Source organism: Macaca fascicularis, chromosome 1 (genome assembly GCF_037993035.2).
Source record: "Macaca fascicularis isolate 582-1 chromosome 1, T2T-MFA8v1.1".
In the NCBI taxonomy this organism is placed as follows: domain Eukaryota; kingdom Metazoa; phylum Chordata; class Mammalia; order Primates; family Cercopithecidae; genus Macaca; species Macaca fascicularis.
In genome coordinates, this window is record NC_088375.1 from 732,841 (window position 1) to 745,945 (window position 13,105).

Here is a 13,105-nt window from a genome sequence, read left to right on the forward strand (position 1 = left end):
CTATATGCTTATGTCTTATGTACTCTTAAACAAGTGAGGTTTACACAGCGATGGAGTCCATACATCCTCCGTAATTAATTGAAAGTATGAACAAATAGACAAGATCCACTGGAGAATCTTACAACGATTCTTAACTTACGACATTTTCTATTGCTATAAATAATACCTTACGTTGACTTAGCAGGTTCACAGGTATTATTTCATTTAATATTTTTCAAAAACTGTGACAAATGTAGAAACACGCTGCTTTAATTTCACAGAGACTATAAAGAGATGTGTTGCAGATTAACATGAAGCATTTACTTCCCTATTTGGAGGACTTTAAAACAGAATAATTTTTGATATAGAACCTTTGCACAAAATGCAATTTCATTAACTGTGGTTGAACTCCAGAATGCCTTAGATATTTTGGACTATACTCCATCCCTAAACCTTACCTTCCGATGTCTTCAACAGGATATGTTGCTTCAAAATGGCTGAAAATGTTTAAATTTCTAGAGATAACCCTTGCAACACAATTATCCTGAGTCCTCTGTGATTTAATTTTTCAATTCCTCCGGGATATTTGGTACCTTGACTTTAATTATAGTACTTTTAAGTTATCATTCACTTTTTCTCGTAAAGCCTCATGTAATTTAGTTTCCAACTTGAAAATACGATTTACTGATGCTTAAAAAAGAAAGTTCTGTCACTTTTTAAATGAATAATATGAACTTCCAAGCAAGATGGCAGCATAGGAGGTCACCCGCTTGTATCCCACCACGACCACATAAACTTTGCACGCATCTGCAAATCAAGGTCTCTTTTGTGAGGAGGTTGTTTTGAGAGTGAAGACCCACACCTCGGTGGCAGACACACCAATTAGGTTCCCAGGTACAAATCTGCAAATCGCCCTATTCCCCCAAAGGACTTGGTTATAGCCCTGTTCAGCCTTGTGTCTGTTACCAAAATCATCTGCCAACGGGTCCAGGAGGAATCATGCCCAGCAGTGCCTCAGCAGACAGACCCATCTGCGTGCCTGCGTCAGTCTCGGCAGTGGGCCTGAAAGTTTTCCTGTAACTTGCCTCCAGCTACTCTTGGCTTTAGTCCCAGCTTTGTACTGTTCACAAGAGGACTAAAAGGGAGACTCACTCCTCTGTGCAACCAGGACAGGCTTGTTGGCCTCTGTCCCAGAGTAGACTCTGAACAGACACTGTCTTGACTCCAGCCCCACTCTGCTACAGCCCAGGGAGTTTGCCTACCTGTGTAGGAAACTACTGGGAGACTCACCCATCTAAGCCCCTGAAACAGGCTTGCTGGTCTCTGACCCCAAGAAGATCCTGACAAAGGCCCTGTCATGACTCCAGCCACTGTTTGCCATAGCCAGGGAACTCTCCCACTTATGCAGAAAACTGCAGAGAAATGTACGATTCTCATCCGCTGGAACAGGCTTGCCAGCCTTCATCCCACAGCAGATTCTAAAGGGGCCTAATCTCAGATCCAGCTCCTCTCACTGCAGTTGGGAAGCTATCCCAAAGGCATGAGGGTTTATTTGGAGACTCACTCATCTGAACCACTGGGGAGGATTTCTGGCTTTTCAAAAATAGCAGCTCTAGAAAGGGCCCTGAATATCAGAGCTAGCCTCTTTCAGCTGCAGTCTACATGCAATCCTGCCTACATAAGGAACTTCTTAGATTCTTGCCTGCTGGTGCAGCCATGTCGAGCTTGCCAACATAGAACCCACAGCAGATTCTGAATTAGTCCCGAAGCTTGGTTTTAGCACCTCCCAGCTATGGTCTGGGAGCATTTATATACAGCCAGAGTCCTGGAGGGAGAGGCAACAATCAGAGTCCCTGTGGCAGGCTTGCCAACCTCTGTTTCTCACCAGGTTCTCAAATATCATTGACTTTGGTTCTGGTGCCTCATGTTTGCAGACTGAGACCACCTCTGCCTACCTGGGGACTCAGAGAGAGGCACATCCAGTAGTGCCTCTGAAGGATAATGCCCAAATTTTGTTCACCTTGTGGACCTTGAAGTGGCCATATGAGTTGACTCCAGGTCTTCTCAACTGCACCTGAGATCAGAGCTACTCACCAAAGAACCGACTGGGAGACATACCTATCCTCAACCCAAGAGACAGGGCGGAAGATCTCCGTTGTTGCTGTGGACCTAAAACATCTCTGTGTCTCAGCTCCAGCATGTCTCAGCATACACTGAAGCAGTGCAACCAGCTCAGGGGCCCATCCGGTGATTCAGTGGGACTCTTCCCAGAGATCTAGGGAAAGTCACCTTTATCAGCATACCTAATAAAATCCAGCCATCTGTGAACCCTGGAGCAGATCACCAGCCCCACAGACCAAGGTTCTGGAGACAGTTCAGTACGTTCAGGATCCAGATACAACATACACTCAGTCTAGTTCATGGGAATAACCCCACCAACTGTGGCCTCCACTGTGGAACTAGTATCAACCACAATACCCAGATCCAGTCCCACTCAACTGCAATCATGGAAACAATTTCAACAGTCAGGAGCCCTAGTTGGAAAAGACTTAACTTGTTGCCCGTCTGTAAGACTAAAACAGGAGTGTGCTTCTTCGTGTGCTCAGGGGCCAATACAAGGCTACATGTTAACAAAGAATGAGGTAAACATGATACCACCAAAGGAAGCTCATGAACTCAAATAATAAATCCCAAGGAAATGTCATTATATAAATTGCTTGGAAAAGAATTCTAGATGATAATCTTAACAAAGCTCACTAAGATACAAGAAAATAAAACTCTGAATGACACACTTCTTATTGCTGGTGAAACTAACACAGATACTCCTTGGCTAAGTCATAAGTTAGTTACTTGTTGTAATTGTACCAAGGGTATATTTGCAATTCGTTGCATACATCAGAGAAACCAGCAATATTGCCCAAGAATACAAGAAAATACAGATAAACAACTGTATAAAATTAGAAAAACAATGCAAGAAGCAAATGAGATTCTAAAATGATAAATAGAGAACATTTTTTAAAAATAACTAAAAGAATTACTGGAGCTGAAGAACACAATGACAGAACTGAAAATTTCAATAAAGTTCCCACATGAAACACAATCATGCAGAAGAAAGTATTAGTGAATTCAAAAACCAGGTCATCTAGAGAAACAAAAAATTTTCAAGAGTTAACAAAAATAAGGAATATATGGGACATCATTAAATGTACAAATATACAAATTATGGGAGTATCTGAAAGAGAGGAGAGAGACAGACACAAAAAGTTTATGAAAAAAAAACTATTTGAATATTTTCTGAAGTTAGGAAAGAATATGGACATAAAGATTCAGAAAATTCAAAGGATGAAAGCAAGATGAATTCAAAAAAGAATACTAAGAGGCACATTATAATCAAATTGTTAAGTCAAAGACAAAGTGAGACTCTCAAAAGCAGCTAGAGAGAAGAAACTTGTCACATATAAAGGATATCTTATAAGGCTATAAGTGAACTTCTAAACAAAAATGTTGCAATCAGAGGAAGTGGAGAGACATATTCAAAGTATACAAGCAAAAGAAATTGCAAACTAAGCATGCTATACCCTGCAAATCTGTTCTGCCAAGTGGCAGATAAAAACAAACAAATGCTAAGGGAGTTCATCACAAGGAATAAATAAATTTGACCAAAAGGTCACTACAATAGCAACTATAAAACCCTGATGAAAGAAACCGAAGATACAACTAAATGAAAAGATATCTCATGTTCATGGATTGGAAGAATTCATATTATTAAAATGTTCATACTACTTAAAGCAATCTACAGATTCAATAAAATCCTTATCAAAATTCTAATGCATTCTTTATAAAAATAGAAACAAATCTAAATTTCATATGGAACCACAAAAGAACTTGACTAGCCAAAGCAATCTTGAGGGAAAAGAACAAAGCTAAAGGCATTATACTACTTGACTTTAAAATATACTGTAAAGATATAAATAATGAAAACAGTATACTACTAACACCAAAACAGACTGATAAACAATTGGAACAAAATAGAGAGCCCAGATATATATCTAAACATTTATCACCAACTGATTTTCAACAAAGATGCCAACAACATACACTGGGGAAAGGACAGTCTCTCCAATAAATGCTTTTGTATAAAGCTGGATATCCACATGCAGAAGAATGAAATTATAGGTTTTTTCTTTCATCATATACAAAACTTAACTCTAAGTGGCTTAATGACTTAAATGGAAAACTTAAATTAATGAAACTACTTGAAGAAAATATAAGGGAAATGTTTGATGACGTTGATATGGGGATTCTTTTTATAAGACCTCAAAGCACAGGCAAGAAAAACAAAGCCCGAGAGATAGGATTACAGTAAACTGCAAAAGGAACAATCAGCACAGTGAAGAGACAGCTTATGGAATGGGAGGAAATATTTGCCAAATATACATATGATAAGGGGTTAATATCCAAAATATGTAAGTAACTTAATAGCCATAAATAAATAAATAAATGAAAATAAAGCAAGAAACCCAGTTAAAAATGGTCAAAAGGCTTAAATAGACATTTTTCAAAAGAAAGCAAACAAGTAGCCAACAGGTAAAAACAAGTGGTCTGCATCTAATGATCAGGAAAATACAAATCAAAAACAGAACAGATAATCACTTCACAGTTAGAATGACTATTAAAAAAAGACAAAAGATAACCAGTGTGGGTAAGAATGTGGGGACAGGAAAACCTTATTCACTGTTGCTGACAATGTAAATTAGTACAGCCATTATGGAAAACAGTATGGTGGTTTCTCAAAAAATTAAAAATAGGACTACTATATGATCCAGCAATGCTACTACTGGGTGTATATCTAAGGAAAATGAAATTGGGGTGTTGAAGAGATACTTGCACTCCCATGTTTTTTGAAGCAGCTTAAAATTACTCAAAATATGAAATCAACCTACATATCCATCAATGGATAAATGAAACATGATATACATACACAATGGATTTTCATTCACTCATAAACCAGAATGAAATTTTGCCATTTACAACAACATAGATGAACCTGGAAGACATTATATTATGTAAACTAAATCAGAAATAGAATTTCAGATACCATATGCTCTCGCTCATATGTGGAATCTAAAAAAGTTGATCTCATGGAAGTCAAGAGCAAAATAGTGATTACCAGAGGCTGCAATAAGAGAAAAGCAGAGAGATGTTTGTCAGTAAATGAATAGTTACAGCTAGATAGGAGGAGCAAATTACAGAAGATATATTGTACAACAAGTAACTATAGTAAATGATATTATATTGTACAGTCATAAACTGCATAAGGATATTTTGGTCAAGATCAGACTGTATATATGATGGCGATCCCATAGGATTATAATGCAGCATAGGTAGCACTTGCCATTGGCATTGCAGATCAAGTAAGAGAAATAATTGATAATAATGATGCCAGGACATTTAATGTGTGTGTGTGTGTGTGTGTGTACATATGTAGGTTTGTGAAAGTACACTTTAGGATTCCTGTACAATGATAAACTGGCCTACCAACGTATTTCTTAGTATCCCTGTCATAAGTGATGCATGATTGTATTCTTTGAAAACGTAAAGAAAGTGGATACGTTATGTGCCCTCACCACAAAAATAATACATATACTTCAAAACTGACCACACAGAAATATGAATAACTATCATAGAATATTATGGACACCTCTATGCACATAAACGAGAAAATCTAGAAGAAATGGATAAATTTCTAAGTACTTACACCCTCCCAAGACAGAACCAGGAAGAAATTGAGTCCCTGAACAGACTAGTAACGAATTCTGAAATTTAGGCATTATCAAAAAAAAAAAAAAAAGAAAAAGCCCAGGACCAGAGAGATTCACAGCTGAATTCTACAAGCAGTATAAAGAACAGCTGGTACCATTCATACTGAAATTATCCCAAAAAATTGGAAATAAGGGGCTCCTCCTTAACTCACTCTATGAAGCCAGCATTATCTTGATTAAAAAAACCTGGGAGAGGTACAACTAAAGAAAACTTTAGGCCAGTATCTTTGATGATTATCAATGTAAAAATCCTCAACAAAATACTGGCAAACTGAATCCAGCAGCACATCAAAAAGCTTATCCACCATGATCAGGTATGCTTTATCCCTGAGATGCAAGGCTGGCTCAAAAATGAGAATATAATTAAAGATAATATATAATAATATATTCAGGTGTCTAATAAGGGTATCTGACATACACAATGGTTGTAGGTGTTATGTGAGTTTACAAACCTTTTTTTTTTTTTTTTTTTTACCACAGTGCCAGTTGCACAGAAAGCACTTGGTATTTTTTACCTCATCAAGTGAGAGAGAGGCAGGAGAAGTTTCAGAAAGTTTACACTAATCTGCAAGGAAGGAGTCATCACTATCTTTGTAGGATTTTCAAGAAAAGGAAGCTAATTCTGCTTCACAACCTAGGAGAGGAGATAGAAGGTAATATAAACTTTTATAATTAAAGACAAGGGAATGGATTCCCCAAGGGCTAAAAATTTAAGTTTTTGTCTCTTCATTGATTTGTCAGTAACAATAAAGATACCCATTGTATGTTAGGTGCTTTTCTTCTGATGATGGAAATATAAAAACATGTAAGATATGTATATATTTTTGCCTTCCCAGGAACCTACAGTCTCATTGAAAATACACACTATTCAGATCAGTACTAAGAGGTAAGTTAACCAAGCCCAAGCAAGACTGGTTGGAAGCTAGTGCCAAAATTTCTGCTGAACATGGTGACGATTGATTTCATTTCTCACGTCATTTTTGTGCTAATAATTTTATAAACGTTGTTCTACTTTATTTGTGCAATATTACTTTGAGAAATGTGGTACAACTTGAGGCAGAAGGAGTGGTTACCTGTCTCAGCTTATCAATGTGAAAGATTGGATAAAATTCAATATTTTCATATCCTGGTATTGTAGATTTGAGAAAGAAATTGACAGTGAATAGGAGTCAGAGAAGGAAAGTAGCAGATGAGAACAGGACATGATTTGAATGTTTTGGCCACATTCTCTTTTCTTTTAATAATTGTAGCTCATAGAGGATGAGAATCCCTAAACCAAAAATCTAATATGCAAACTACTCCAAAACCTGAATCTTTTTCAGTGCTGACATGAGATTGTGACACTCTTGCTTTCTGATGGTTCAGTGTACACAAATTTTCTCCCATACACAAAATTATTTTAAAATATGGCATAAAATTACCCTCAGACTATGTGTATAAGGTATACTTTGAACATAAATGAATTTTGTCTCTACACTTGGAGTCCATTCCAAGGATATCTCTTTATCTACATGCAGATATTCCAAAGTCTGAAAAAGTCTGAAATCTGCAACACATCTGGTCCCAAGCATTTTGGATAAGAAATCCTCAACCTGTATTAATGAAGGCTTTACATTTGTCATGTGCTCTTCTAAGACATTTACACGTATGTTTACATATTTTATTAAAGTTCAAGTATACAAAAATGTTTATAAAATATGTTAGATATACATTTTGTAAAATGCCTTAAAATATTACCAGTGCTTTTGAAAAACACTTCGACTCTCATCTTGTAAACTTTCAAGTCTATTTTGTAGTCAATCATTATTCCAGGACTGTTGCACTTAATGAATGATTTTTATGTGTATGCTTAAATTACTATAATAGGATTCATGAAGTCATTCCCCATGATCTACTTTGTTCATTCAACATTCTATTTGCGAGACTCATCAATGCTACTTCCTACAGTTATGGTTATAAATTCCATTGCCAGTGCACATGCAGGTTGCATTTTCATATTACAAATAAAATCACTATGCCCATTTTTGCTAATATGAGAGATTTTTTGTTTTGTTTTGTATCTTGATCATTCCGATTACAAAAGGGTAAAGTCATTTTAGCAACCTCAGTGGATTACACATGCTGTCTGACATTATTTCACGTAATGCTTTACTTCTTTCTTTGTGATCAAGTTTCGGCCTCTCGATGTCTCTTTTTCATCATTTCACTCAGTGCCTTCTCAATTTCTCACCCAGATTTTCATGGTTTCTGTGTTGCTCTGGCCCGTGCACAGTATCACACTGTCGTAAAATCTGACCATGATTTTCATGAACTTTGTGTTACAATACATTGCTCTGGGCATATGCACAGTATCACAGTGTAATGAAATCTGATGACTCCTCTTGCGGACATGATGTTAACACGTAAAAAATACATTTAAAAAAACTGAATGTATGCACCATCTTTTTACAAAATGATGGAGTTTATCACAACAGAAACAATGCAGATTATATAAAATAAATAAAATTAAAAGCATAAAGTTTCAATTAAGGGAAAAATAGTTGGTAGGCAATGTCTAATGCAGAGTTCAAAGTGTTGTACCTCATTACATGGGAACCTTTGAAATATCAATAGGTATTCATAAAAAAAAACAAGATGTCATAATTTCAGATCCATTCTGAAAAAGCTGCTTTAAATATTCCTTCTAGTAAAGTGCTCAAACTCAAAATGTTCTGCTTTTGTTGGCAGTGACTAGTCCTGAATAACTTGGAGTTGCTAATATATTTCACCACAGATCCATTTTTATAGGAATATATACAAATATCTCTTGGAATCCCAATGTTATATTCACTGCATTTTTGGATTGTTTATATCCTGGATAACTTACACTGAGCTTCAGGATTGGGTCTCATATTCCTAGTGCCTAAAGGTAAGCACAATTTCTCATATGTATCTTACTAACTTAGAAAGAATGTCAAATTTCTCACTAGAAACAACATTATTTTTCTTTATAGAATCATATTGAATGAATGTTCATATGGATCTTAATATAGAAGGCATAGGGCAATCTAGTGCTCTGTATTTTCAATTTTATCACTTATGAACTGTTATGTATTTGTGATATATCTTGCCACATTCTCTGTGACAGGACAAAATCAATGAAGGTAATGTTAGCACGTGGGTATGAAGGGAATTTTGAGGCAATGAAGGGAGGTGCAAAAATACAACACAAATAAGAGTGCATTTATATAAATTCAGCCTAAACTAATGTAACTGAGAAAATTCAGAGGGATATATACATTTACATTTGTTAATCAATTTTGTTTTAATGCTGCATCATTCAATTGAATGTAAAACATACAGTAGAAATGTCTAAATGATCAAGTAGAATTAATCAACATTTCATTTCAACTTAGTGACTTGGAAGTAGTGTTTCCCAAATGTAAAGAACACTTTGCCAAGTTAAAAAGAAGTATAGGGAGAAGCTAACTTGATGACATAGCTTCCTTCTTGGAGTAATATTTCAGGCTGAATTAAAGACAAATTATGGTGGAGATTTGAGATAATATAGTTTTATTTGCATAAATTGTGTATTACAACAGTTGACAAGATCAAGATAACTGGGAAAGCTATGGTATGATGGTCAAAATAGGTGGTTCCATAAAGTAAGTTGAGATGAGTTATTTTCTTGAAGTGAATTCAGCTCATAAGCACTGGAAATTATTGAGGCAATACAAAGTCTTTTCCACTGATTGACCTTAAAAGCCCACCTCCTCTTGAGGACAACACAAGGGAACCCTGTGGTAGGAAACCTGCAACACTAAAGATCCCAGAGATGCCCATTTCTCATTCTCAAGACATTGAGTGAACCTAGATCTGAGATACCAATAATCAGGTTTATCCAAGTTCTTGATAACCATTTGTTTTAAAACCAGAAAGGGAGGAGGTTGAGACCTGTTTCCCTCTTCACGCTCATTGACAAAAATGATTTGTTTTTCTTTTAGAGATTGACATTCTAATCTCCCGAGAGTCCCATAAGGAGGTTCCTTCTGTGTCTTCCCAGCACTGAAGAGGCATTTCTTGGTAGGTTAGTATTCCCAGGTCACAGTTGTTCTTGAATTAAAATGTAAAACTAAGTTTCAGTAATTTTTTCATTCTTACCCACAATATTATTCAAAATTTATGTAAATAAATATAACTCAAAAAGATATACTTTACTACCTCCCTATTTAAAAAATTGTATTTCAACCCATGAGGACAAATTCCAGATTCCATCTCCTCTGCAAATTTCTTCTAACTCTCTTGCTGCTCCTGGTTTATTAAGCTTTCATTGTTGTGTTATTTTTAGTCTCATTAAAATGTGATGCATGAATTTTTAAAAAGTACATTTCTGTCTAATCAGTCTACTCACCAGGCTTATCTTTCTGTTCATGGCATCATTTTTTATTGCCGGGAATAATCACTCTTCACATACTGGCTTTGCTCATGCATTTATAAGTATCTCATACAATTCAATCTAAATGCCACAACATACAAGAAACATAACTTTGAGTTAGAAAATCCTCTGGTTTCCCAAAATCTTCTACACATTTCTATTTTCTCTGCATATTTTCTATTTATTGCATTTCATTTTGTGGAATTCACTTATGTACAACCCTTTCTTGTGGTCTGGTCTCTTTCTCACTTCAGTCTTTGCCAGAAGCCGTTAGATGTGTGGGGTTTCCCTTGACTGCTTTATTCAAAGTTGAACACAATATTAACAGCCTTCTTTGACTTACTTTTCTCCAAAACATTTATCCTCTTATGAAATCCCAAAGTGTTTTATAGTAAGCATCTAATCACACTCACTATGACCTGAATGGACAGGGGCTTTGTTTGTTCTGATTACTGTGGTAGCCCCAGTGAGGAACACATAGCCAGGCTTCGTAAGTGTTCTTGAAAGGGTGAATCTCATGCTTTTCTGAATTTCTGTTTTTTTTTTTTTTTTTTTTTTTTTTTGTGCTTATTCTCTAGAGAGATATTGTGTGTGTTAGTTTCCTAGGAATGCCAATACAGAGTATCTCAAACTGTTTATCTTGAAACAACATAATTTTACCTCACAGTTCTGGAGGCTTGAAATCTGAAATCAAGATGGATGTCAGCAGGGATAGTTATTTTTGAGGGCTCTAAGAGGACGAATGTGTCCCATTCCTCTCTCCTAAGCTCTTGTGATAACAGTTTTTGGCATTTCTTGCTTTGTAGACGCATCACTCCAATCCCTACTTTCCCTATCACCTCGTATTCCCCAGTGTGTCAGTATTCACATGGCCACCTTCTAATCAGAACATGAGTCATATTGGATTAGAGAGGTGCACTCTACTCCAATATGACCACACCTTAAATAATTATACTCTTTATGTATTTCTAAACAAGCACACATGCTGAGTATTTTTGGGGAAGAAATATAATTTAATTTGTAAATCTGAGCTATAGAAAAAAGGGCGTAGGTCTTTGATTTGTACAATTGAAAGTCTTTTCAGTTTATCCACTTACTGTATAAAAAACTTACTATAAAGTAAAGGTCAAATACTCTAAACTATAAAGTAATAGGTAAATATACAGATTTTCTTAACACTGTGGTAAAAATGCCTACCATCAGGTGAGCAAAGACACAAATTTATTCTCCATTTCTAGTATTGTGTTGGTCACATGTAGACTGCAGCTGAGTTTCTCTATCAATTTATCTGTAAAAGACTTCTCATGTTATAGGAACAATCTGTTAGCTTTGGAGATATATTCTTTTGGAAAAATTCGATTACATATTAGATATCGTTTTTCTAATTTTTAATGGAGAAAAAGGATGCTCAGAAGAAAAACTTAGGACAAGCTCCATAATTTTATAAGTGAGACAGTGTTGAAAGAACATATTTCTTTATGATTCTATAATTCTTAATCTTTGAGTTTCCTACTTCTGGTCATGCTGTATTGATCAACAAACTACAGAATTTACCACAATCACATGATTTATAAGGCACTGAGTAAAGTTTTACCAAATTAATATACTGGTTTTGTGGTACTAGGTAAAAAGCATATTCATCATGGCATGGGAGAATCAGACCTTCAACTCTGACTTCATCCTCCTGGGAATCTTCGATCACAGCCCCACCCACACCTTCCTCTTCTTTCTGGTCCTGGCCATCTTTTCAGTGGCCTTCATGGGAAACTCTGCCATGGTTCTCCTCATCTACTTGGACACTCAGTTACACACCCCCATGTACTTCCTCCTCAGCCAACTGTCCCTCATGGACTTCATGCTCATCTGCACCACTGTACCCAAGATGGCCTTCAACTACTTGTCTGGCAGCAAATTCATATCTATGGCTGGCTGTGCCACACAAATTTTCTTCTATACATCACTGCTTGGCTCTGAATGCTTTCTGTTGGCTGTTATGGCTTATGACCGCTATATTGCCATTTGCCACCCTCTGAGATACACCAATTTCATGAGACCCCAAATTTGTGGACTTATGGCTGCCTTCTCCTGGATCCTGGGCTCCACCGATGGAATTATCAATGTTGTAGCTACATTTTCCTTCTCCTATTGTGGGTCTCGGGAAATAGCCCACTTCTTCTGTGAGTTCCCTTCCCTACTAATCCTCTCATGCAATGACACATCAATATTTGAAAAGGTTCTTTTCATCTGCTGTATAGTAATGCTTGTTTTCCCCGTTGCAATCATCATTGCTTCCTATGCTCGAGTTATTCTGGCTGTGATTCACATGGGATCTGGAGAGGGTCATCGCAAAGCTTTTACTACCTGTTCCTCTCACCTCACAGTGGTGGGAATGTACTATGGAGCAGGTTTGTTTATGTACATACGCCCCACATCTGATCGATCCCCAATAAAGGACAAGATGGTGTCTGTATTCTACACCATTCTCACTCCCATGCTGAATCCCCTCATCTACAGCCTCCGCAACAAGGAAGTGACCAGAGCATTCAAGAAGATGTTAGGAAAGGGAAAGTCTGGAGAGAGAGTTACCTCATAAACTTTATGTTTTGATGTCTGCTAAATTATTCTTTTTAATATCCTCCTTTTTCTATTAAGTCCTAAAAGTATCATTGATTGTGTTCATTGCTCAACATATTTATGGGCACCTATATTATTTATTTCAGATAAACTATTTTAGATATCTTTACATTCAATTCAGTTGTGACTACAATGTAAGTCATTTTAAATAAAGACATTAAATTTTTTTATTATCTTTTTGGGAAACAAGTAGTGTTTGGTTGAATTAATAACTTCTTTAGTAGTGATTTCTGAGATATTTGTGCAGCCATCAACC

General features: G+C 36.3%; 1 protein-coding gene across 1 annotated transcript; it reads left to right on the forward strand.

Annotated features, from left to right (window-relative positions):
- The first annotated feature begins 11,770 nt into the window (after window positions 1-11,770).
- Window positions 11,771-12,808, forward strand: LOC102119897 (olfactory receptor 2M3). The gene has a single exon (XM_005541090.4). It carries the CDS (start codon window positions 11,858-11,860, stop codon window positions 12,806-12,808), a length of 951 nt encoding a protein of 316 aa, XP_005541147.3. The 5' UTR covers window positions 11,771-11,857.
- The last annotated feature ends 297 nt before the right edge of the window (window positions 12,809-13,105 follow it).